The 27,359-nt window shown below is 40.7% G+C and overlaps 1 protein-coding gene and 1 long non-coding RNA gene across 5 annotated transcripts in view; one reads left to right on the plus strand and one right to left on the minus strand.

Moving 5' to 3' along the window:
- On the minus strand, window positions 1-26,604 carry LOC137204411 (uncharacterized). 4 transcript variants are annotated; one of them, XR_010933607.1, is made up of 4 exons: window positions 25,158-26,604; window positions 22,196-22,354; window positions 8,753-8,819; window positions 1-1,326 (listed from the first exon to the last, which is right to left on the minus strand). It is a non-coding gene; the product is annotated as an uncharacterized lncRNA (long non-coding RNA). The 4 variants fall into 4 exon arrangements; XR_010933605.1 differs by lacking the exon at window positions 1-1,326 and adding an exon at window positions 4,868-7,598; XR_010933606.1 differs by lacking the exon at window positions 8,753-8,819.
- Window positions 1,445-27,359, plus strand: part of NOX3 (NADPH oxidase 3) — a 57,762-nt gene continuing 31,847 nt past the window's right edge. The window contains exons 1-9 of the mRNA XM_067701691.1: window positions 1,445-1,492; window positions 2,111-2,206; window positions 2,323-2,433; window positions 3,436-3,520; window positions 11,810-11,955; window positions 14,425-14,606; window positions 18,121-18,250; window positions 23,376-23,468; window positions 25,376-25,629. Of these exons, the coding sequence (XP_067557792.1) occupies window positions 1,445-1,492; window positions 2,111-2,206; window positions 2,323-2,433; window positions 3,436-3,520; window positions 11,810-11,955; window positions 14,425-14,606; window positions 18,121-18,250; window positions 23,376-23,468; window positions 25,376-25,629 (1,145 nt within the window). The remainder of the gene's footprint in view (window positions 1,493-2,110; window positions 2,207-2,322; window positions 2,434-3,435; window positions 3,521-11,809; window positions 11,956-14,424; window positions 14,607-18,120; window positions 18,251-23,375; window positions 23,469-25,375; window positions 25,630-27,359) is intronic.

Genomic DNA, 27,359 nt, shown 5'->3' on the forward strand with positions numbered 1-27,359 from the left:
GGCTTGTGGCTTTTTTTTTTTTAATTTAAAGCTATCAAGACTTAATTCACTAAAATTTATTCTAAGTGGATATTTTTACTTTTGTACTTCTTTAAGTATCCATATTTTATCGGCTTACAGTTCATGCCTAAGTTTCCCCTGAAAATAGCAAATAAAATTGTGTATTTGTGGGGAAAAAAGAAATGTTTAGGGTAATGGTTAAAAATGAAGATGCTAAAATCAGAGAGAACTGGATTGAGGTCCCAGCTGCCCCTACTGCAAGTTACTTCATTGGGCCTGTTTCCACTTTTGTGTAAGGAGGCTTATCATAACCTACCTCATAGAGTGAGTCAGTGTATGATTTAATTGGACAATACTGGAAAAGTCCTTAACCTGGTGCCTGGATATTGATTTAGGATTTAGAATTACTCTTATTGTTTAGGTCAATGAATACTCATCATTATTATTCTCGACAGGTTTTTTCAAAGTTTTAATTTTTTTAGGATAACTAAATAGATTCACTGTATGAAGATGCAGAAAGCTTAAGCAATTATTCAAATGATTCAAATCTCCTCCTGTTTTCATCTTAATTGTCCGAAAATTTTAAATGAAATATTTGAGTCAAAACTAGCCAAAAATTTGCTTCAGGTGGGCCAAGTTTGCCTACCAGAGCAACCATAGTCACTGTCTAATAACTATAACTTAAACAAAATCAGAGAATGGACCAGGCTTACGCATAGCCACTCCTGGGATCACTAAGGTATGAAAGAGTATTCTCACTGACCTCATGGGTGCACCAAGTGGGATTAGGAAGAAAATAGGGTTTATTCCATCAATCCCACAAAAATGTCTCCTTTATTCTTCATAGCCACGTGTTAAATTTATGAAAATTCTTCCATCTGTGTTTTTTTAAGATCCTTTTCTTTTTTCTTCACCATCTTCTGAAAGATTGTTTAACTTATATTTATTTACCCGCTCTTCTATGTCTCCTATAAAAAGCTTTTTTCAAAGAGGGAGAAAGGAAGTAAAGAAGCTAAATAGAGAAAACTCTATAAAAATGTTTTGCTGTATCCAGCCATCAGCAGCTAGGTTATTCTTCAAATTTACATAAGGATTTATTATCATCTTGACTGCAATCATGTAGAAAACGAATGGGGTACAAAGTACATGAGGCTAATTTAATAAAACGAGCTTTCTTTGCTTGTGAAATCTTTGAAGAAAGGAATCATTAGACAGAGACTTGCCTTGTTTTCACCAAGGTCAGGAGGCATGTCAACTTGGAGATGTGCCCTTGGCGAGAAGTCCTTAATTAGAAATTCCTCGGGAGCTGCTCCCAGTAGGTGCTTCCTAAGACGAAAAGACAAAATAACTTAGCAGGGAAGCCCTTACTAAGGGTAAGTTTATAACGTCCAGGTTCAGGTGAATGAAAGAAACAATTTGCTGACAGCAAAAGAGCAAAGCTGTCATGATGGGTTGCTGGATTTTGAATGAAAGTCTCTCCATCATATTAGTAGTAAGTATCATTTTTGTTATTTAACTTTAAATATATACATTGAATGTCTTGATTCTTAGGATAGCTTGTAGAGCGATATGAAATAACTTCAAGTATTGCTCTGGTTAAAGGACTAAAACTTGTTAGAAAACATTCAATAGATATATTTAATTTACCCTTGCAGAATCATGTAAGTCATGACTTTTAAAGTCAAGTAGTTTGCTTTTGCATCATGTATGAATGTTTCTCTAAATCGAATGAAGGCTTTGAATTAGACTATGAAATTGGAATTTTTCCAGAGTACTTTCTGAGTTGTTTTTAAAGATTTCCTCCTTCTTGACATTATTGACTTAAAATGTTATAGCAGTGTTGATTAGGATGGTTTTGTACTTTTCATTAATTTCCTTAAAATACACCCATATATGTTTAAAGTCTTTTTTTATAAAGTTAACAATTTCTTACCAGTACGATCACTGTTAAAAAACTGATCTATGAGAAATAAGTACTGTATATTGTGGTTGATATTGAGAAGCTCTTCATTTCACTTTAAAAGAAGAACCCCCAAGAACCCCAAGTGATTTTGAATAGAAGAAAAGGTTGAAGACAGTATTGATTGGTTCTTTTTTCATTCTACTCTAGCTCTCATGGCTGGGAGTAAATTTATATCTGTTTATTGACACATTCTGTTGGTACGAAGAGGAAGAGTCTTTCTTTTATACACGAGTTATTCTGGGTGTAAGTAGATTTGGGGACTACACATTAATTATCATTTCAGAAAGAAAATGCATTCTCTTTTCCCCGGCTTCCTTGTTTTCACTGTATCTCTTTCTTGTGTGTTTATGTATGGACAGTCAACACTGGCTTGGGCTCGAGCATCTGCAGTGTGCCTGAATTTTAACTGCATGCTAATTCTGTTACCAATCAGTCGAAACCTCCTTTCACTCATGAGAGGGACAAGTAGTGTAAGTACTAAATTATCTGAAATAATTTCAGTTGTTATGATCTAATGTGTGTCATTGAAAAACAAAGATGTACTTCACTATGAAATTCCCAATAATCCTGGTTAGATTGAGGTCTGTTTCTCTGTAGTGAGAACACAAGGACTAAAACTGAACGTCTGAAATTGGAACATCTGATTTGTCTTTTGCTTTTGCCATTGACTCCCTACATGACATTGGACTCATTGCTCAACCTTCCCCTGATGCATTTGCTTCATTGGAAAAGAAGAGCTAATAAGATTGACCTGACTCGTGAAGATGGAAGTATTATAACAGCTTGAATTACTACAGTTTCTGATTAAAAGGAGCTAAATAAGTAGATGAGCCAAATGCACTCAAGAAGCATCTCTCTGAGTTTTCAGCCCAGGAAAACACAGTCACTGTACATAGATTTTAGTATGTAAATTTTAGCCCCTACCAGACATATTGGGGTATTTCCTAATTATGTAGATTTCACCGTGTTGGGTGCTTACCTGTGTTTCCTGCCAAACAGAATAATGCACTGTACAGAAAAATAAGACCTTCAATAACCCTTCTAGACTACATAATTTATTATATAATCATTTTCATAATTTTATGAATATCTAGTTGTAGATGCATATAGAGCCTTTCTTGGTGTAGTAAGGAGTAATTTATAGACTACTTAAACCATGTCACTGAGGATGACGGTTATAATCTTCATTTCCTAAATTAGCTGAGGCATGATTATTAGCAGGTTTATTCTAGAGTTTTGGCTTATAGCCAGGCAACTACTAACTCAGTCACTTTTATTGAGTTGAAATTTCAGCAAAGCCAGTAATAACCATTTGATTTTGCTTGTTTAATTAATGGCCACTAATTTTTGTGTCATGTCGCCTCACCTTCAGTAATTTAGAGACAGGGCCTGAGTCTTGCTTTCTTAACTCTTATGACACTGTTATTGCTATGATTTTCCCTGAATAAGACTTTTAATTTTTGTTATTCTAGTGCTTCAGAGGACCATGGAGGAGGCAATTAGACAAAAATCTCAAATTCCACAAACTGGTTGCCTATGGGATAGCCATGAATGCAAGTAAGTGCTAGTTATTAATTGCCTGATTAATTTTATAATACCTCCCATTCACTTTATAGTTTTATTTCCTCCCTGCCAAAGACTCACCCTTAGGTAAAAGAAATCTTTGCCTTCCATCTGACCATACAAACCTTATATAAATGGATTTTTTAATTTCTGATTTATACTCATGCAGTCTTCCCTACCAAGCTTTCAATTTGTCAAGGAAAAGTTTATGAAACTTCATTTTCATTTGTGAATAACTAAGCTTGTTGATAATACCATGGTAAAAACCCACTTGAAAAATGAACACTTTGTTAGTCAATATAATTCACATCAGAAATAAAATTGACCTATACTCAAAATCCCATTCAGTCATAGGAAAATGACTATCAAATGGTATCATGGGCAATAAAAAGAAAAAAGAAAAGCAAGATCATGTGAACAAGGTTCTGAACAGTATTGAGCTAGTGGATATAAAAGGATCTTGAAAAGATATGAAGCTTTATAGGTATATAAAATGTTATCACTATTTCTTGAATAGAAAACAAGAGAATTCAAGATACAGGCACTAGAAATTAGCATCAAAGGTTAAGGTTAAACTCTGGTGAGGAAGAAAGGAACAGGGGCAATAACCAACTGGCTTGTGGTTTTGTTGGGCAACAAAGACATTGAAATAAAAGGCTATCTGAACAATAAAGAGTTATGATTCAGGACTGTTTCCCTCAAACTAATTTAACAATAAACTGTTTTTCTCATTTGTTTTTATCCTCTCATGCATAAAAAATAGCAGAGTAAAAAGAACACTCAAAACAAATGCGGGTTTAATTAAGCAACAAGACATGACAGACGGTGCCCCAGTGCCAATTAGCACAACTTCGGGTGTGCGCTGAGATGTGTGGGGAGAGTTCCCTACCGGCTGTCATCAATGCCAGATTAAACCAACCCCGGAAACGTTTGCAAAAGGTCTTTGGAGTTTGTTAAGACTTAAGCGTAAAAATACATCATGTCTTAGAGAACACTAGCGAAGGGATGGAGGACAAGGAACAGGGCTAATTCATGTTTGTGTTCCAAGGCCTGCAATAGCGCTGAGTATATGTAGGTGCCAATAATCTTTGTGAATGCGGGAAGGGATGAAGACTCAGGGAAGCAGATTTCAGCTCAGAAATGCAAGTCTTTGCCAGACCTTGAAAATTATCTAAAATTAGAACGAGGGTCCCCTGAGAGTGCTGAGTTCCCTGTTGGGGGAGGTGCCTAGTGGAATCCAAATTGCTCCTTGAAAAGCACTTCAGAGAAGGAATTCAAGGAATCTCTAGGCTTCCTTTAAAATCTTAAGAATCTTTAATTCTGTATTAAAAGAGGAGATAAAACACAGTACAATGGCAGGAAGAATATGATCACTCTGCAATAGCTTTAAGGCAGAATTGGACTCTAAGAGAAAGTTACAAAGATATTACAGAGAGGAGGAACAAAAAAACCCACAGCATCAAAACAATCAAAAAAGAAATCAAAGAATAAAGGAAAATATGTATTATACAATAGGTTTCTCCTTAAACCTTTGCGTATGTATAGTTCTTCATCTGGAATCATATATCAATAGTATACCTGCATCAGTGATGTGTACTGAATATCTCCCTCCCATGTGCAAGATACCCTGATAGGAGCTGTAACCATCTGAAACTGGTACAGTCAGTAATGTTTTCAGGATGGAGTATAATTCATAGGGACAGCAGTTGACTAGAATCAGATAACCAAGTTATTTTATACCCCTGCTAGTGATGGGTTGTGTGATCTCGGATAAGTTCCTTATGTCCTCCTCTGTGAAATTAAAAGAACAATAATCCAATCTATCCATCCTTATAAGATGCGCAGACCAGTTGTCAGGAGTGGACCTCTAGGAAACCGACAGACTTCAAGGTCATTCACTGTGGCTATTGCAAAGAGAATCGGGTCCAGGTTTAACAGGGCCAGCAGGCTCCTCTCGTCAAGCCCCGGCCACTGGTGCTTCCCCTCACCTCTCACCGCACCCCTTTGCTTTTCCCTAGCTCCCGGCGGTCCCTGAGCAGTCTGTGCCTTTGCTCTTGGTATTCCCTTTGTCCAAAATGCTTATCCTCTCCTTCTTCGTTGGGTAAGTGGTTGCTGTACCCAGGACTCAGCTGCCTGGCCAGCTTTCCTCTGAGCCTCCAGGTCTGGGCTGTTGGCCCTCCTCACCTGCGGGTCCAGCCGCACCTCCTGCCCTATAGTACTATTTCTCAGACTCTCATCACCTTAAAATTTGCGACTGTGCCTTATGCCTCTTGGCTTTCCTGGTCCCGGCACACAATAGGTCCTGAACAAATTGGTCAAACCTGAGGATGAGCAGAGAAGTCAGCTAGCAGGCAAAAGAGATCAAGAGAATTCCTGGAAAAAGAGACAAGATATGAGAGTGCGGGAGTTCCTAGGGAACCGGGAGCAGTTTGGGGTGGACGAAAGATAGAGTGGGCAGTGAAGAGGTTCAGAATGACGTCAGTCATCCAAGGTAATCAGTTCGCATTCTGCTATGACAAGACAAAGCAGGCAGCTCTTTCTCCTCTGTCTTTCCCTCACAGATCCCTGGAGAGAATCAGGTATTCTCTCTGGCCCTCTTCTGCTTGAGTCCCCACTGTTTGCCAAGCTCCCAAACATCTCCCGGGGCTGTGCCAGCAGGGTCTGACTGCTTTTGAGAGCAGAGCGCCCCTCTTCTCCCACCTCCATGGCAACCAGCGGCGCTGCGGTTGTTTCCATTCCAGGCAAAGGCGGGAAGGTGGGGAGATCGCTCTCTGCTTCTCCCAGACCCTGACAAAGCAATTACTACATTTCACATTAACTACAAAACGTGGCTGGCAACGGTGCTTTTAGAAGAAAAAAAAAAATGCTAAGCCCTGGTTTCATAGATATACCTTTGCTTTTCACATTTTGTCCTTCCGGTGTATTCACTTGGGAGCAGCTGAAAATGTCCCCGTGCTTATTTTATTAGCATCGCCCATGATGCTGCTTTTCAAATAGCCGACTGGCTTAATAGAGGTGTGTAACCTTGGAAGAAGTGCGTCCACATCGAGGTTTGCGTGCCAGCCTCTAATTTCTCATCCATTCCCCTGTAAGTTGAACTGCAGGCTTTAATTGGTCAAATCATTAAAGGATGTAATTAGAGCCTTGTGAAAGTAGGCTGGGGTGGAAGAGGGAAGAGGCAGACAATGGTATCCATAATCAAGGGCATCACCGAAAATGCAGTGACAGGAACTCTTCTTCCTTTGGCTTCCTGCCTTCCTGCATGCCTGCCTATGATAAGAGCTGCTGGAGCCTTCTTCAGCCACTAATAAATCATTTTCAGAGCCCTGTAACCTCACTGGTATAAAAATCATAGTTTCGCAGCTTCTCCGTTCTTATTAATGCAGGTCTTTCTGGGCTCTCTGGTCCACAGTAGACCTTGAAGACGCTTCCAATGGAATAGTAGTACTTTGAGCCCGAGCTTCCTTCAAGAGGTCTGTGAATAGAGACCAAGGCAGCTCTCTCTGGCAAATTCTGCAGCTTGCATCCGCTAGGTTCCAGGGCGGACAGTGACCCACGTGTAGCTCCTGATGAGTTGCTGATTAAACCTCAAGAAACACAACACAGACAGGTTGAGAGAAACGACCTCAGAATCGGGGTGCTAAGAAAAAGTGATTTGGAGGACTCACCACAGAGAACAGTCCCAGAGGCCCAAACTCTTCAGGACTTGATCCCAAAGGAATGGCTACTAGTTCTGCTTGAGGCACGGGGAGGTCCAAGGAGGCTCTCTACCCTGTCCTGCCTATAACATGATTTAATGGGATTTACAAACGAGTGGCATGCACAGGATGCCAGAGAATATGTGTGTTCTTGCAGAAATCAGACCACACACTTGAAAGTTTGGGGCCAGATTCTGAAATGCAGAATCAAGAAGCGCAGCCAGGATTTGTCCCAGCATCCTTCTTTCTAAAAGCTGCTTAATTAGGAGGTGACTAACTTCAGAATGACTGTTATCACTGACAGGCAGGCAGAAAGATAGCAAGAACTGACCACACTTCCAAGATTCTCCCTCAATCACACTCCCTTTGATCTCCTGCAAAAGAAAAAGAAGGAAAGAAAGAAGGGAAAGGAACTTTCTCAGGGCAACTGGCTCTAATTGTAGCCTTTATGGTTTTTTTGTTCACTCTTCAATAAAATCTCCTTATGTGAGCTCAGAAGTTCAGACACCAATGAAATGTGCATTTGTAGTATGTCTAAGATTGTGGCTCTCTTTTAACTGTAAAAGTACTTTGGTAAGAAAATAAAATTGTGGGAAGACCCAGTCACAGCATCTTTTCGTCTCGCATTAAGGTGGGATCTGGAAATGCGTACCTAGGGCTCTTCCAAGGGCTTTGGCAGAAAGTCCCCAGAGGCACCAGGAAGAAGGAACCTGTGTAGTTGGTGACACTGGATTTGCCGTAACACTTAAGAAACCCCTTTGAGACAGTGTTGACTTTGAAAACATATTGAAACATAAGTTTCATGTTTGCATTGCTCTCGTATTGGACTCCAGCTCCCTTTTAGATTGACAGATACTCCCAATTAGCTTCAGACGGAGACACAGGAGCCAGACAGCTGGAAGGGAGCCTAGACATCAAGGTTTAGTCCAGTCCACACATTTTACAGATGAGAAAACAGGGACTGAAAGAAGTTAAGTAACTGAGAAGTATCCTCTTCAGTATTGTTTCTCCTACATGCTCATATCAAATCTAGTAACATGATATGATTTTGATGACTAAGAAAGAGGAAAATAAAACCATATCTCTATTTTATCACATACTTGAAGCAACCGTCACTGTAAATATAGCATGGCTATTCATATTAAAATAACTAAAATGTATAAAGGGAAGAATAGGAAATATAATGTCTGAAAAAGAACAAAATCAGTATCTCTCCTGGTATCTATCAAGTCCCAACAGTCCTGGATTTGGTAGCTGGGATACCTTTGGTTCCAAGCCAAGATCACAGTAAAATTAGGGTCTGATCTAAGAGGAAATAAAACATTTAGACAAACAAAATGGGCACAAGCAGTATCCTCTCTGAGAATTCCTGAGATAAGTAAAATAAGATATTCTAATTTTTATTTTCTACCTGTGAAAAGAAAACAAAATAGAGGTAGCTGGAGCAAAGGAACATTTAAGACATGAATTTTAAAGTACATAAAAAAACTGGAAAGAATAATTTTCAATATATTCCCTCAGGAGCTACCTTTCGCAAAGCATCTTGGGTTTTCTTATACTACTTCATTAGTTTCTTCAGCTCTGTTATGGGAAACCTGGCAAGAAGAATAAATAAAGAGTTCAATATCTTTGCTCATTCAATAAATGTACTTAAATTTAGTTTATCAGTGTCAAATTCTCATGTGGAAATCAACCTAACAGAAAATAGATTGTGATCAACAACTCATTACATGGGAGAAAGGTGTTACAGAACGTAAACTCTAAAAGACCTAGAATTTATCCTGTGTTCCGTTTCTGACCATCACATGTGGATTATGTAATGGTAAATACATCACTTAATTTTTTGCTTGAAGCTCAGTATCTATTTCTGTAAAATGGGAACAGCTCCTCTCTGTCTGGTGTGCTTTAGTCCACAAAGGGAGAATTGAAGAAAGCTAGGAGCAGAGGAGTGAGGGTAAAGGGATATAATGTAAAAGGAGTATTTACACCCACCTACAAAGAGGACTCCAAAGGTCATAAGTCTTAGGAGCTATTTGACTCTAGATTAAAGACACCAACTGAGCCATTCAAAGAGTCTAGCTAAGCCCTTAGGAGAAATTCATTTTCAGTAAACTGTAAGGATATAACAATTATTGATCAGTGAAAAGAAGCAGTATAACTTAAAGGTCAAAAGATGGGGCCCTGGAATCAAGCGAACAGGGTTTTATCCTACCTTTGCCATTAATGGACTACAGGTCTCTTAACTTGTTATATACTGGTCTGAAAAGTGGGAATAAGATTAATACTTGAGGATTACATGAGATCGTATGCCTAAAGAATTTATAACAGTGTTTGCGGTATAATAAGTATTCAATATCTGTTAGCTATGAAAAATATTACCTGTTTTTTTCAAAACTTTAAGATACTTACCAGAAAACAGCAATTAAAAATACTGGACAGGGGCTTCCCTGGTGGCACAGTGGTTGAGAGTCCGCCTGCTGATGCAGAGGACACGGGTTCGTGCCCGGGTCTGGGAGGATCCCACAAGCCGCGGAGCGGCTGGGCCCGTGAGCCACGGCCACTGAGCCTGCGCGTCCGGAGCCTGTGCTCCGCAACGGGAGAGGCACAGCAGCGAGAGGCTCGTGTAATGCACACACACACACACAAAATACTGGACAATGTTTATGTTCAATTTAGCAAATAGTTCCTATTTTACATACAGCATATTGCAAGAGACTGCTGCCGGGTAAGCTTTTCTAGCTCTGTGGACGCTAAGACCAAACAAGGCAGCCCCTTCGTAGACGTGGCCGCATATAGTAACAAATGGAACTTAACGAGGAAAGACACCGCCCCTTTGGTGCTAACCTCACCAAACCCGTAAAGAGACAGTCAACAGCACAGACTCAGAAACACTATATAATATGCTTTGCCTTCTTAAGTGAGCTTCAACCAAAAGTATATTTGAACTGATTTCTAACTAAAAGGCTGTAGAAAAATGTGTTAAAACACGTATTAGCAGGGAAAACGCTACTCCAACAATGTTGCACACAGATTGGCTCCCTGGACCTTTCTCCCTTTCTGTAATCTTATGGTCACTCTGCAGATCATTACTAAGGACAGGCTGGTGCTAAGCATGTGCCGGGTGTTGAGGTTTCAAGATGAACGAGTCTTGAGGCGTCAAAGTCCATCAAGAAACGCAGGTATAAAAAAAAAAAAAAAAGAAACGCAGGTATAAATAAATACTCAGAACCATAGTATCTGGGAAATGTCATCAAGGTATGACATCCGTGCTTGTGGAATCGAAGAATGCTTGAGAAGACAGCTTTTGAATTGGGTCTTAAAGCGTGAGGACTGCTTTGCAGCGCAGAAGAGGGAATGGCTCTGTTAAAAGAAACTCAAGTGGCAGAGAGAAGAGGCTAAACAGAAGATGTCATTTCTAGATGTATCTGATACTGGGACCACAGGAATCAAATGCCACCGATACTCACAGAACTTTCTGCTGTTCCTTTTTCCCTCACTCCCCATACCTCCAGCCAGAACTTAGAGCCGTGGAGGACCCCCAGAATTCACCCACAACTGTAGAGATTTATAATAGTAGTAGCCTCTGCTGCTTTTCACTGTGGGTGCAGGAAAAAAAGAAAAACATATCAACTGGGAAATTATCTGTACTCTGGGTAATGAATTCTCATTTCACACTTGAATCTGATCCCAATGGCAAGTATCAACTGGCCACCCAGCAGGGCTTCCATTGGTAGGAAAAGACTCAGGATGTCTTTGTCTGGACGTTGTGACTGCTGGCTTCCCCACAGATTTCAGAAGACCGGGAAGAGTAGCATCGGGCACAGACTTCGTAGGCTGGATGATGCTGTGTTCTGAGCTTATTCTCTTCATTTGGAATTTAGACATCACCAATTCCCAGAATTAGAAAGCTGAATTTTCTTCTTAAGAATATACAAAGAGGCTTAGTTCCATAAATACTGGCTTATTTCAGTCCACTAGGAATAACACATGCAAGTATATGTGTGTATGTGTACATGTAGGTATATATATACATGTACACTAAAATGTATAAAGTAAGAATAAAAAATATAAAGTCTGAAAGAGAACAAAAACACTGTCTCCTCTGGTATCCATAACGTATGTCGTGTGCATATATATTAGTGTGCTTGATGTACAGTATTCTAGACAATGCTTTCTTATTTCTCGGGAAAGAAGGTGTGTGTGTGTGTGTGTGTGTGTGTGTGTATCTTCTTATATATATGTATAGGATGGAATACATATATATATATATATATATAAAATTAGCTTGTATATCATAATATCTGTTCCAGGTCCAGAATGATTATATGTTTATAATTAAATTATGGTGAATTGAAATTTAATTTATGTGAATATAATTAAAATGAATGCTGTGAATCATACAATATCTTCAAAAGTATTTGATTCATTCCATTCAAGACACTTGGGAGAGATGCACAAATTACTCCTCCTTAGATATTACAAAAACCAGAACAGAGAAACTTGACCAGATAGGCACTGAGTTTCTGAGTAACTACCAAGGAAGAAATCCACATGGTACATGTCCCATATCATCCCTGGCCCGTAGCCACCCACATCTTGGCGCATTTGTGTAACCTGGAGTACTACCACTGGAGCCAGTCGCCGGAAGCAGAGGGACTTGTAGCTGCACTTTCCAAACTTGGCAACGCCCCAGATGAGACCTACCTCAACCCCATCCGGACCTTCCACACAGTGAGTTCTCCTCGCATGCCACCTGGCTGCTCATCCCCCAGATTCTTCCTTTTCTGATCCCTTTATCAGGAATACTGTATTTCAAAAGCTTTTACTGAAACAAAAAGCTAGAGAGGTTTTTATGCCAAATGCTAACATCAATTTCACCTTTAAAAAAAGTTATTTTCTTCTGCCATCAATGTTGCTGAGAAGTTATGAACAAGAAGAAAAACCGATGCCACTTAATTAGTTTATAGCAAAAAATAGTAAATACACCTAAACAAGAAATGCAATAACCTGTTAAAACCCTAACATTTAAATTTTTTTAAGTAGCTCATGATTAGATTTTTTTTGCCTATGTTAGAATCATAAAGAATGTGAAGTACCATCTAAATTCAGGGAGGAGGAATTGGATGTCTTCATTTTCAGTTTGCAGATTGTTTTCTGGATCCCTTCTCCTGTGTCATTTTTGGCACACAGGTGACTAGCTAGTCTGGCAAATCTGATGCTGGGCAAAGCAGCTAATTCCAGAATAAGACCCGCATGGCCAGTGACATCATTAATGCTAATTAGCTGTGTGCCCATGTGGGAAACAAAAAAGAATACCCAAAGTGTAGCCACAGAAAGCCATCTGTAAAGACTAAGACATTTCTCTCCTTTAATCCACCCTCTACCTCTCTTTTCCTGATTGATTTAAACTTTTGCCATGTACTACCTGCTATATTGGAACATGTACCCAGCAAGTTGACGAAGCTCAAAAATCTGTACTGCCCAAGAAGAGCCCTAAGACAATACTCTCCAGAATGGGAATTTCTCCACTACCATCTGGGCCATCCCTTTAAGTGACCCTTTTGCCCATGCAGCCTGATTTGAAGAAACAAAATTCAAAGTCTCTTTTTGGGGAAATTCTTCCATGTCATGTCCTCTAATTATCCTAAGATGATTTTGAAAAGCAGGCCACTGATCAAGTAGAGCTACATTTTCTTAGCTGACAACAATTAGAAGCTACAGATGCCCTAAGCTTGTGGGAATGGAATGCCTTTGGTGTACTCATCTGAGCTGCAGGATGTGTCTGGGCACCTACTGGGGTTAACTCTTTTCCCCACTAAGGCTCTGGAAAATTCATTGCAATACACACCCGAGAATAAATCTCAACATTTTGAAGAGACTATGTAATAAATAGCACTTATTATAAATATTTTTAAAGCAATTTAACAAGATGATTAAGCTACTCCCTATATGGTTATTTTGTAATTTTAGAAGCAATATACTATTTAAGTACTAATTAAGTTCAGAAAACCCTCTAATTTGGGATATTTAGAGAAAGATGGGTATCAGTAACACAGTGTGTACATTACAGAGTATTTCTAAAGAGACACAGTGGAATTGTTTAAGACAAATCATTGCAACTGAAACCAGTCTATAAATATGTCGTGACAAGAGGGAAGTGGGGATTTGCTTTAATAAGCAAAGAAGAATGATTTGTAATTAGCACATCATATGATGTAAATGGATTTCTAAAATGCCTGGGTACACTTGAAAAAAGTCTTTTAAATGTTTTACACATACCCCTTTCAATTTTATTTCCACTGTTTGCTCTATGAAGAAGAAATAAACAACAGAGAAGTCCCTGTCCAAATTACCTTAAGATCTCAAAGCAGCCCAAATTAATGAGATTTTACTGACAAAAGATATAGTGTGAGTTCACTGAGCTCATTGTTGTCTCAAAGATAGTAACACAATGTGTGAATACTAATGACTTGGCCAGAATATGGGAAACTCACAATAAAAACAAAATGCTTTGTGATTCACATTCTAAAAAGCTATTTAATCAACCTCTGCATTCACAGGGCAGAATTCTGGCCTTTTGGCAGGGTCTGTCTGATAAGGAGAGCTCTATCTTTATTGATCACCTGGGATTTACAAAGCCTTATTCCAAGCCTCCTGAGGTAACATGAAAGAAATGCAAGTCATGGTCCTTCCAATTAAAAAGCGAGAGCAAGGAATAACCGCCAGGGGAACAGAGTGTGCAGCTGCTTTGTTAGGAATGCCCCTGAGGGACCTCTCCAAAACAGTGTTTATTAATGTTAAGATGCAGTTAAGCATGGACATTCTTATTTTAAAAATTAAAAACTTGAAACTCGGCTTTATTTTGCAGTATTGTATCTTAAAATGCATTTTCATATATTGTCCTAATTTCAATTCAACATAATAACTTTGACTTGACAATTGATTTATACAGATGGAAAAATAAATGTAGTTAACAAAATGGCATTGGGCAAAATTTGAGCAGAGTGAATTTCTACCCTCAGGTGGAGTAGAGGAGAGGGCAAGGAAGTTCCCTCTTGAACTGTATGGGGATGCTTTTCGAGGCTAATATGCTTCTGATGAGAACATTGTGAATTGCTACCTGCTTGGACTCTCAAATATTGATCCTAAAATGGAAAAACAGGACTGAGACATTAATGTCATGGTGCTTGTTTCTTTTAGAACACAATCACTGAGTTGCTAAGGACAGTCGCGGGTATTACTGGCCTGTTGATCTCTCTGGCTTTGATCTTGATCATGACCTCTTCCACCGAGTTCATCCGGCAGGCGTCCTATGAGTTGTTCTGGTACACACACCACGTTTTTATCATCTTCTTTATCGGTCTGGCTATCCACGGGGCAGGGTGAGTCCTTATGGCGTCTTAGAAAGTCTTTTAGATGGAAAAACATGACATTCAAGACTAATGGACACATAGAATGTATGAAAAAAGCACATTCTCTGTGCCAAACACCTTTTTAATAATACTGAAAATAAGCTACGTAGGTGGTGAAGGATTATACTTTTCCTAGCTAACTCTGTTGGAGAGTCTTGACATGTATATAAGAATTTTAATGAATGCTGAGTAACAATAGATCTCTGTTTCATTCAGAACCTATTTTCACGATCCAATTTATATGGGATTCGTTGGGATATATATTTTTGACACCCAGAGTTTACTTCTGCTTGACCAAAATCATCCCAGTGTCGGGGAGGGGACAGTGTGTGAGATGGCCAATCTGACCTAGGCTCTGCCACTGGTCTTCAGAGTGACCATGTGCAAGGCTTTCAATTCCCTGAACCTCAGTTTCCCCGTCTGACCTCTAGGAATCCTTTTTCTTCAAACATCCAATAAAATGCTGTGCTGGCATTCAACACCCACCTGATACTCTTAATTCCTTCATCAGGAAGCTAGAGCAGCAGCATCTGAAGTATAGCACCTTCAAAGATAATGTTTTCAATTCTTTAAATATTACCAAAATGGCTCTAGACCAATTAACCAATTGATGTCTGTAAACTAGGTTGTCCCATATTAATTATTTCATAAATTGATGCCCTTTTTTCCCATGTTAAATTTTCAAAGTACATTTATGTATATGCATGATCAATTTGACCTTGAAAACCGTCCTGCCCAATAGAGACGGTGCTGTTATTCCCCATTTCATAAGGAGGAAACAGATCTTCAAAGGGTTAAGTGATTCGCTCAAGATCCCAGGACAAATAAATGGCAGAATCAGACCCAAGACACCGGTCTTCAGGCAACCAAACCTTTACTCGTAACAAGCCCTGAAGATTGGGTCTCTGCTTTCGTGAATAAACCATTCCTCGACACTTGCAAGACCGTGCCTGGTGATATTGCAAAGCCCTGTATGGCTTGCCAGAAGTTCTTCATCTGCTACCCACACTCACATGATACCATGTCCTGCACCTTGTTCTCCCACCACGGCAGCTGCTGAGTGCAGGGGGGCCGAGTCTCAGAGGTGGGCTCTGTTTCTGCCCAGACCTGGAAGGGCAAACACACGGCCCAAGAGGCTGGATGGCCAAGTAAGTCACACACCACGCGGTGACTGTGGATCCCATGCGGGGCCCTCTGGGAGCTCTTCTCAATCAGCACCTCCCAGCAAGTCAACTGCGTCCTCCAGTCTCCCTCCCACACTAGAAGCACCCCTCATCTCAGCCCTCCACTTCTTGAAGGGGCTCCGAGCGGCTGCCACTGCCTCTGCCCAGTTAAGAGCTCCCCCATCATCTGTCTGCTTGTCTGACACAGACATTGTAGGAGGAAGAATTGCCCCAGGGGTGTATTTTACCCTAAAAAATTGGCCATCCCTCTGCTAATCTTTAGAAACCTAGTCAGTCAATGTTCACCATGATGCTGCTGCCTGGCTAAGGGCTTTCTAGCCTCTTTTAACTTTAAAATACCTGCAGTTGACTCTTCTGAATGTGCCATCCCTCACCCTGACTTTTTGTATTTGGAGGGTGGGGTGGATGGTACGTAGTCCCCAAGCCTTCCACCCCAAAGACTGTCAGGCCTTCCTTTCTCTGCGGCCTCTTCTGCCGGTGCCAGGGTGTTAACCCCTGTAGTTCACTTGAGAGGCTCTTCGTAATTCACATGTGTCTAGAGGAACTCTTCACAAAAATGACACGTGCGTCGCCCTGATCCTTCCTCCCCGGCATTCACGCCCTGGTCCATTGTAGAAGCGCAAGAGGATTTCAATGGGCAGTGTTTCACTGGAGATATTTTTTAATATCCAAATACCATTTCATAAGATGAAATTTTTTTTAGTCATTTTAACTTAGTTGGAAGGCTTATTTTGGGATAAGGGCCTCATTTAATCTTCTCAGCGTGAAGTATTCTACAGCTACTGTTTACAGCAAAAAGTAATTTGCAAATTCTGTACAAAAATGCCAAGTAGGATTATTGGAATGTGTTAAAGCCCACTAATCTTCTTATTTTGGGATGGCATAGATGAAGACATAAAAAGTTTAAAAATTTTTAAAAAGATACCTACTGCGTTTGAGAAGTGTTCTGAGGTTCCTTTAGGTAAAATAAGAAATGTTGTCCAAGGCCTGAGAACGAAGGTGTTAAAATTGACAGATTCTTTTCCTCTGGCTCCTATTTTTTATTCACCCTTCCTCTGTCTGGGCATCATTTGCTCATGGGAGATTCACAGATAGTTTTGCTCATCTAACTCAGTGGGATGTTATCAAGTTGGATGACTTCCATAAAACAGACTGGGACAAAGGCCAGGATGGCAGTTCTCCAGGCTGTTTCCAAGGGCATTGCCGTGCCCTCCTCCCAGGCCCTACGATGCAAAAGGAGACATGTTACTCCACAGGCTACCCAGGACCTGAGCTGTGTCATGCTAAATTTTCTCTGTGAGGATCATGTTCCTCAAAAGTTAATCCATGTATTTTACTCATAAACTGCTAGGAATTGAGCAACACCTGGATTACATGACCTCAGCATCACATGCTTCACAGCCTGTGCACCAGTGGGTAAAGGGAGGAATTTGTACCTAAGCGAATTGTCCAGGGTCAATGGGTACTGCATCTGTAGCAAATATAATATAGCAGGATCAGAACTTCCCTGGCAGTCCAGTGGTTAAGACTCCGTGCTTCCACTATAGGGGGCATGGGTTCGATCCCTGGTCACGGAACTAAGATCCCACATGCTGCATGGCACAGCCAAAAAATGAAAAAAAAAAAAAAAATATATATATATATATATATATAGCAGTACCACAGGACTCTTGATCCAGTGCTCCATTCACGAAGGCCAGCTTCCTTTTTCACTCTCCAATTCAACAATATCGTCTTGAAGGCACATTTCACACTGACCTATTTTTACCCTGTCAAATACTATGCCTGCTATCGGTCACTGGCGGGAAAAATACCATTATTCAGGGCACTTCTTTTGACTTCTTCACTTGATAACTTCTAGGTGCTTCAGAAACTCCAGAAACAAACCAGGAAGGGTAGAAGTTCAATAAATTTGCAAAATTTCCAAATAGTACAAAGGTAGCCAATTAGCCCAAATCAGCACTCAGAACAAGACGTAACCTAATTAAAGTCAACAATCTACAAAAGGATGTGTTCCCACAGTTTCCCTTCATTATGAATTCTCTAATACAGACGCTTTCAGTTTAACACAGGATACCACCGAGGGGTACTTCTTTTCTGGTATCTTCACAGTTACTCGAAGCTTCTTAAATTCCTATTTTTAAAGATGCTCAGGGAAATACACCCCAGCCCAGATTTCAAGACAGTGGAAATGTTATCGCAGAGTCCGTCGTAGACTATGTATATCTGTGGCATCCCAACACTGCACAAAATCAGTTTCAAATTTGGCGGTTTTGTTTTGTTTTGTTTTTAATGGCAAGTCGGATTGTTCGAGGGCAAACCGCTGAGAGTCTTCTGCTACACAACGTCACCTTCTGTAGAGAACACCTCGCTGAGTGGCAGACAGCTGCCCGGTGCCCCGTGCCTCAATTTTCTGGCAAAGAACCTTCGGTAAGAATGAGCCCAGGAGCTTTTAAAAATAGCTGTCGCCACAGTCGAAATAGCTAGAGCTTTTATATGCTTGAAAAAAGAACAGCGCATGTCACCATGAGACAAAGCCAACTCTTTATTAAGTGTGCTAATGGGGAACTCGAGTTATGGATCATTTTACGAGAGGTTGCCTGCCAAAAGCACTTTGTTCATTTTGAAATGTGTTCTTGCACTTACATTTAAATATGGATGGCTGAGAGGGTGGGAATTCAGAGCCTCCCCCCCCCCCGCCCCCGAAAGCACAGTCCTGTCTCCAGAGGAGTCAGAAAGCTGTTTGGCTCACCTCCCTCTGCACTCAGCTCCCTACCCCCTGAACAACTGCCCTCTCCACTCTGAGAATTAATAGCATCCCTTCCCAAATGAACATTAGGCGACGACCAAATGAGAATCATGCCCTCTCTATAAGCTTGCCTTCTTTCTTTCCACAACTTTCGAGATGGAAAAAATTGAGTTTACGTGCATTTACTTCCTGTTCTAATTAAGCTTTTACTACTGAAATAATGAGAATATTAGCCCCAAATAGACTTAACTAGACGATAATGTCCACAAGATCTCAAAAGTAAGATTTCCAGGGTATGCTGTAAGCATGACACTTGGTGGCATAGATAAATAGAAATAGTAATTCTCTTTGGTATCCTCACAGGTCTTAGAACAATGCAAACCTTGGGGCAGCTGGGTAATGCATGAAGGAAAGTAAATAAAGCCAGCAGATTAAAACAAGGAGGAAACAAGTACCAAAAAATATGTATCATTAAACAATGGGAAGACAGTTTTCAGTATATAAATGGTGAGGATTCGGGAAATTATGTCATCAGCATATGAAGAATATAATGATTGACTTTTTCGAAAATCCCTAACTCTATTAAATTAAACGCTGGATTTTAAGAGTGGAAACAGCTAGGAAGAATGTTTAAAACCGAGAGAAGTGGAATGGATGTGTCCATTAGACTGTGGTTCTTTTAATGGCCGGTATAGATTGCCTCTGTCTTAAACCCAACCATCGGGAGCCACTACCCAGCCTGCATATTAATGAGGAGCATGAATGCCTCACTAAAATGTTCAGCTACAGTGTCTCCATAAAAAAAATCAATACTCTCCCACACCTCATGAATACAGACTAGAGCCTGCTCCCAGAAGCGTGTGCTGACGTTAACCATCATGAGAAGGGGGGAACGTACCCACCTCTCTGTTCACTCTCCCCTGCTATACTTCCTTGCACACCCAAACTCAGGTTGTCACTCTTTCCCATTATTTTTAATGGATCCTGATTCAAAGCGTGTGTGGGCTCTGCAATTACTGCTTGGTTGAGCTGTACGACATTCTCTCTGATGTCTTAGAGACGCTGAATCCAAAAGGCATCCCAAGGACAAGTGCCCTCGCTTCACTGCACCGCACCTACCCCGTCTTTGCAGGAATCCATCTCTTCCTCTTTGCCTCTCTTAACTCGGTGCATTTTCACGGTGCTTTTCTCAATAGAATATTTATCAGTTCACCTTTAGGGGTGTACTACTCCCACGGTAGAGCTAAGGATGCTTTGTACATCACTTCATATAAACTGAACTGATCAAAGGAAACAGTTATACTTTGCAATCCCCTTTTCCCCCACTTGTCTCACTCCCCCTCTCTACCCAAACTCACAGACACATGCAGGACTCCAGACTCTATAGAATTCCTCATGCAAAATCCATCCCAAAAGATGCCTTGGTCTTCCTTAGCCAAAGAAGCACCTTAGTTCATTTAACTGCAACATTAACAAATAATAATAGTAATAAGACTGGCACTTTTTAAATTACTAGGGAATGATGTCAGTGGTATAGGAAAAAGCTGTAACTGAGGTAGAGTCAATTCAGCAAACTTTTGCCGAGTGGTTATTATATTCTTGGCATCGCAGTAGACGCAGGATTCAGGGATGTGGTTTCCGCTCCTGGAAATCTTATTGTCTAGAAAAAGAGGCCATTCATAAACACATACATAAAATAAAATCAAAGCCAGCATGTTCTTATTTCTGGTAGGAATGAAAAACCAGGAGTGAAAGTGGAGGAAACAAGTTTCATTACTGCAGCTTTTAAATCAACATGGTTTTATTTCTATCATAAAATACTCACTGTACCATGACTTTTTGAGTATTTTTAGAGAAGAAAAAATAAAGCTAAAAATCCACAGGTCTTTTAACATTAAAGAAACTTAGATACTAAATAGACCTGACCCTTTATTTAATAGATGGAGAAATCGAGGTCCAAGGAGCTTTTATTTCTTACCTATGGTCACAAAGGGCATTCCTAGCAAAATCACATCAAGGAGCCAGAGCTCCTAACTCTGTGGCCATGAACTTTCACCTCTCTACTCTTCGACATTCATTCTGAATCTCTGGCCTCCTTCCACTCCTCATTTTGTCATCTCTCTGCTGCTATCTACAGCTCTATGACCCCGACATTGTGTTTATCTCTGTGAGTAGAACTAAAACATATAAGAGCTTGGAGGGAACCCAAATAATAATTTCCTTCAATTCTCCCATTTTATAAAGCAGAAAATTTGAACATAAAAATACCCAAGATTTTCCTAAAGGCATAGGGTGAGGGATGGTTACCCCAAGACCAGAAGCCAGGTCTTCTGGGACCCAGTCCAAGTTCTACCTTGCCCCTCCCGCTCTGGGCCGTGTCTCCTTCTTGTTTTTACTTGCTCTTGCCTATCCTGGTCATCACTGCCGGGATATTTATCTTTGAATATTCATCTCTGGCCATCCTCTCCCCCCATTCCTACCTTCCAGGGGCCCCAGGAGTATCACAGTGTAACTAAACTGGGCTTTCTCCTCCTGGAGCAATTTATACACTAGATAGAGATAGAGCCAAGGATTAATAGCTTACATTCTCCTCCCTGACTAACCGTACAAAGAAAAATAATCCGTTCCATTTTGTCAACATGGAAAAAGCAGAGAGCATGACTGACTTGACACCAACAAAATGAAGTGTATGATGTCGCAAACTTCCTAAAATGGGTGTGGAAGATTACTTGTAAAATTACATAGAAACCATGGGAGTGTTTTTGCAAATCTCTCTCTAAGCTCATATAGAAAGAATTGCATCCTTGTTATCATTTCTGTAAATATCCAAGCCAACTCTCAAAATATTTTTTGGTTCATTCGAGCATAAGAGACCTAAGGATTCACTGCTTTCGTCCAACCGCATCCTTCATGTCTACCCCTTCCTGCCTCATCCCTTACTCTGATCATCATCCTTACCTCACCCACAGCATAGGTGGACAGAAGGGTTTATTCTCTCTGCTATTCTGCACACATTGCTGAACCCCACTGAGGCAGAAAAGAATAAGTGGGTCAAATTGCTTTGTGTTGCCTACATAAATCGAGCCTTTGTCAGGCAAACAAGAGGCTCCCAGGGAAAAAGCACAGAAGGTTGATGTAGGTGAGAAAAAGTGCAGTGCAAACAGACCTAGAAATAAACAAAAGAGATTTAGAAGAAACAGGAAAGATAACAAAAGCAAAAATGATGCTGAAGGGCTTGTGTCGTCATGTCAACAGAAAAGACAGAGAAGGATAATAGATAGGGGAGTAATGAACAAGGAAGGTGATGAGTCCGTCGGTGAGGTTTTTAGTGAATATCTGAGTTCAAGAGAGGGGGACACCCTTTCTGTTCCTGAGATAGGATTCTAAGAGTAAGGTCGGTGGATTTAGAATTCCAAAGAGGGAATTCGGGGAAGTTAGGAGAAGGCTTGGGTTCTAGTCCTGGCTCTCTTGGGACCGCCTTCTGTGTCCCTAGGCAACTCATACTCATTCCCAGAACGTTATGTTATTTCTTCTTTAAAAGAAGAACTAGACTAGATATCCAAGAACCCTTATCCTCCTAAAATTCAATGAATTAATGAGTCTCTAATAGTTTGTAAAATACGTACCCTTTCTAATGTCAGCATTGGACAGAAAGAAGCATGATAACATGGGAAAAGCACAGGCTGGGTGGTCAAGACCAGTTCATGTCTTCACTGTGCATCTTGTTTATCACCTTTGTGACCCTGGACAATTTGTTTCATCTTGCTGAGCCTTAGTTTCCTTTTCTGCAAAATAAAGAGAATATCATATGCCTCAGAAGCTTGTTTGATATCAAACCTAGATATCAAATCTTCAAAAATTTTAAGTTGCCGTTCCTTGCCTTTTAGGGGAAGCACACACCTAATGCTGTAACTCAACCCATGGTACAAGAGTGGCCTGCTGGTAAACTGACCCTCAGTAAGGCAGATTATACTCATAAAAGGTTAACACAGAATGGGGAAGTTCCCTGTCAAAATTCTCCAGACAAGTGTTGAGGCTTTTGCTCTGATTCTGTAAACCTAGATTTAAAGTGTTGAAAACTGGGGACTTCCCTGGCATTCCAGTGGTTAAGACTTCGCTTTCCAATGCAGGGGGTGTGGGTTCGATCCTTGGTCGGGGAGCTGTGATCCCACATGCCTCGTGGCCAAAAAAACCAAAACATAAAACAGAAGCAATATTGTAACAAATTCAATAAAGAAAGACTTTTAAAAAAATAAAGTGCTGAGAAACTAAGTTTGTTTTATTCCATATAACATTGGCTGCACGCATGTGTGGGAGTGGGAGTGGGAGGGTGGGTGTGTGAGTTGCTCTAGGCAGATCCCCCAAGTTGTGATGCATTGTTGGCCCCCAAAATTACTGTTCGAAACATTTTTTATTGAATTTTCGTGTCCTATTAACTCAGTAATGTAGTTTGTAAGCCTTTGACTTTGGCTGAGTTTGGGAGCATTTATGACCCTATCATATATGACATAAACATCAATCTGCTTTCTATTTCTTTGCAAATGCAATTATTTCTAATTACATAAAAGCATCACTGATCAAGTAAGCCTAAAAACCAATACAGAAGGGTTTAGTCTCTTAAATAAGCTTGTAGACTTCAAGGAATAATTGAATGTTATAGCATTTAATACAAGGAGATATCTTTGTTGTTGATAACTGGCCCAAACTTAAAGGAAAATGTCTAAACTCCGTCATGTTACATATTGATTGGTTCAAATTGGAAATATTTGGATTCTATTTTCATTTCCTTTTCCTCTCTCTCTGCAGGCTTGGAAATGGGTTTTAGGCCCTGTGGTCTTGTATGCGTGTGAAAGAATACTTAGGTTCTGGCGATTTCAACAAGAAGTTGTCATTACCAAGGTATGCATGCAGGTTTATGTCTGGATAAAAACCTGAGTGTAGATGAAAATTTTTTATTAGCCCAAGTTTTTAATTTGCCATTTTTATTGCAGAACCATCTGTAATTTAGAGGCTCATCTTCTGTTCTAATAATTTCTTGTATCCTGTGCATCTTTTAGTGAGACTAATTTTACTGAAGACAGGGAGCAGGGCTCTGACTGGTACACAGAATTCTGATAAGGGTTATGGTGCAGCCCTGGAGTCATCTGTATTTCTCTTTATTTCGGTGTCTCTCTAGGGGGAAAACGCAGGAGGGCTGAGTATGCTTTACATGGGTCATAGCGACTTAGAGTATAATCACTTCCTCCACAGCATAAAAATACGAACGTTGCGAACACGCAAATAATGTTCACATATTTTCAAATACACACACTCTCACTTGGAACCACTCAACAGAAGATGCGGTCACCCTCAGGTTCAAAGGGAGAAAGGGCACTGGGGGGGTTCAAAATGGAGAGGAAGGGCCCTGCCCTAAGGAATGAAGGCACGGTGGTAATATTTTCCAATCTTGCCCTCCCTCCTCACCGCTCTCCAATTTTTACCTCGTGCTGGAGGAAGACCTCAGCAGATAGATCAAGAATGCGTGCCTAGGAGGACTTCCCTGAAGGTCCAGTGGTTAAGACTCCACGCTTCCACTGCAGGGGTTCAATCCCTGGTTGGGGACCAGGATCAGGCATGCTGCGCGGTGCAGCCAAAAAGTGTTTTCAAAAAGAATAAATGCCAAGGAGACCGAAAGCCTACCCCAGACTCTCCCCCTAGTTGTTTCAATCTCTTAAAAGAAACTCTCTGCTAACCAAACCCATGCAGCTTTGCGAATACAATATTAACAGAATACTCTGTCTCTTTAACTGTCTTCATGAACGCAGATGCACAGAAATTGCTTCATATTTCTGTTTTAAACTGCTTCCCTGTTGCTGTTTTTAAGTTAAGCACCAAAGGATATCAAGCTGTATCAAGAGCCAGACAGTAAAACTTCTGGAAATCTACTCGAGCTGTTACTAGGGAGACCATTTAACAGCAGAATCAGAACGAGTATCAGTAGGGAGAGGCGAAACTAATGATTAAAATGCTGTGAAATTCTCTTCTGAATGGAAAAATACTGTCACAGTATCTAGACACTAGATTCTGCCCCCTTATACCTCCTGCCACAAAAGAAGACGTGGGGGCCTGGAAACAAGAGGGAGGTCTAAGAAGGGAAATTAGTTCATTGTCTCTGATAAGTAGCAAGTTATAGAGCTCTTTAAAAAGGAATAGCCTTTGCATCACGCTTTCTTACATCTAAGACTCAGAGCCTAGGTAGGAGATTGGACGAGACTTGACTAAAACCAAACCAAATGAATAAAACATTTCAGAGTACGAAGGCTGTTTTTTACACAGAATGGAGAAATACCAGGGTTAGTTCACAAAGAAGCAGGAAAAGATGCACATCATTGAAAATAGTAACAAACTGGACCTATATTTTAAAACACGAAGTTGATTCTGTGGCTATTTTGATAACTTTAAGCATGATTAAGTACTGTGGATGATATGCTAGTTTATATTCTCTTGGGCCTGAAATTAACTGTGCTATCGAAATAGTGGCCACTTGGGACAAACAGTCACGTGCTGGACACCACTTTGCCCCTGGATGCAGCTACCCAAATTTCCTACCTAGCGCGCTGAAGGAGGTCAATGCCGTTCGTGCTGGAGTTGCCATCACTTTCATGTCCGGGTTGGAACGATTCTTGAAAACTCATAATGAATGGTCTATGTCAATCCTACCTCAGAAAAGTTGATATAAACATTTTAAAACCTTTGATGGAATGAAGGCCATTGTCTTCGTATTTAACCTGAGTGAAAGAACCAGCACCTCTCTTGCTGTGATTTAGGTGGTAAGCCATCCATCTGGAGTGCTGGAACTTCACATGAAAAAGCGTGACTTTAAAATGGCACCGGGGCAGTACGTCTTGATCCAGTGCCCGTCCATATCCTCGCTAGAGTGGCACCCCTTCACCCTCACCTCCGCTCCCCAGGAGGACTTCTTCAGTGTGCACATCCGGGCAGCAGGAGACTGGACAGAAGCTTTATGCAAGGCCTTTGGGGCAGACGGACAGGCCCTGAAGGAGCCCTGGAGCCTGCCAAGGTGGGAGCCCATTTCTTTTTTATGTGTAAGTTAGAATATTATAAAAAATCAGGTCCTTTAGTGCATCAACATGCTAACAACTTCTGCAATATCTTATTCTGTATGGTAAATTCGAATCCATTTATAAAATTTGAGACTCTCTATTAAAAAAATATAACTCAGCAGATTTCCATTTGGAGCAAGTACATTTCTTTAAAAAACAAATGTTCAAGACAGGTGATGATCCAGGGAGGGGAAACATTTTGCTTTCCCAGGTCCAAAACATCACTTTGGCAAATTATAAGCAGCTTGTGATGAGTAAGGCAGCCCGGTGAACTTTTTGCTGTCACGGTCCGAGGTTTTTCAATTGTATTTGTAAAGTTTGGTCTTCGTAAAAAGGATGCTGTACAGTCCAAATTAACCTGGCAGCCTCCATACACTGGAGAAAGAGCTAAACGATTAGACTAAAGCTCCGAAAATGACAAAATAATCTGAGAATCAAGAAAGTTAGTGGTGGTGTGCATTGTCAGTCCCACATGTGTGATTGCAAAAAGTATTAATTAACCTCCACTGTGTGCCAGGAATACAAAGATGGCAAAACATTGCCTCCATTCTCTAGGACTTCTGAAATCAACACTGGTGTGCAAACAAATGATTTAATTTTGCTACAAGGATGATGGGTAGACCTGAGAAAGTGGAATAACACTGATACCATATGTAGTTTCCTGGAGTTGTCGTAACAAAGTACCATGAACCAAGGGCCTTAAAACAACAGAATTGTTATCTCTCACAGTTCTGGAGACTGCAGGTCTGAAATCTCGGTGTCAGCAGGGCCGTGCTCCCTCTGAAAGCTGTAGGAAGGATTCTTCCTTAGCTCCTCCCAGCTCCTGGTGGTTTGCCAGCCATCCTCGGCGTTCCGAGGCTGCGGCTGTGACAGTCCAGTTTCTGCATCTGTCATTACATGTTGTCCTCCCCTCTTGTGTCTGTGTCTCTGTGTTTCTGTGGTCCCTTCTTGCAAAGACACCAGTCACACTGGATTAAGGGCCCATCTTCCTGGATGACCTCATCTTAACTTGATTACATCTGCAACAATCCTATTTCCAAATAAGGTCACATCGGAAGATAGGATTTCAGCATATCAACTGGACTAAACAATTGAATCCAAAACAACATCCTATTCAGAAAAGCCTGGGCATGCGACAGAAGTCCCAGTGTCCTTGGCTCCTTTTAGTAAACAATGGCTTAGAATTGATTCCCACTCTTGCTGCAGGATCACACAATAAGCACTCAAAGCCCATGTTTTGGGACCCAGAAAAACAGGGACACACACAAAAAAATGTTGAGAAAAACTTTGTGAAGGAATTTGATATTTCAAAAGAAGCCTCAGGACATCCCCTCTTCTGCCATCCTTGGAGGGTATCAGGAACTGCCAAGCAGGTGACCACAGCTACAAGACTTCAGGTGGTGAACCCAGTAAGGACACACTTAGAATGGAACTTCCTAAGGGCAAGAGGTTGTCCTCCTCTATATGTCCCATGCCTAGAACAGTGTCTGACACGTAGTGGATACAGAGTAAATATTTGATGAGGAATGAATACCTGGACCCAAGATGGACGCTTCAACTCATTTAATTTAACAAATATTTACCGGTGGTAAACTAGGCACCAGAATAAATTTAAGGCACAGGATCTACTCAGCTTATTGTCCCTCCTCTGTCTTCCCATGGGACACTGAACTGTGACTATGTAGCA

This window comes from Pseudorca crassidens, chromosome 13 (assembly GCF_039906515.1).
Source record: "Pseudorca crassidens isolate mPseCra1 chromosome 13, mPseCra1.hap1, whole genome shotgun sequence".
Lineage (NCBI taxonomy): Eukaryota > Metazoa > Chordata > Mammalia > Artiodactyla > Delphinidae > Pseudorca > Pseudorca crassidens.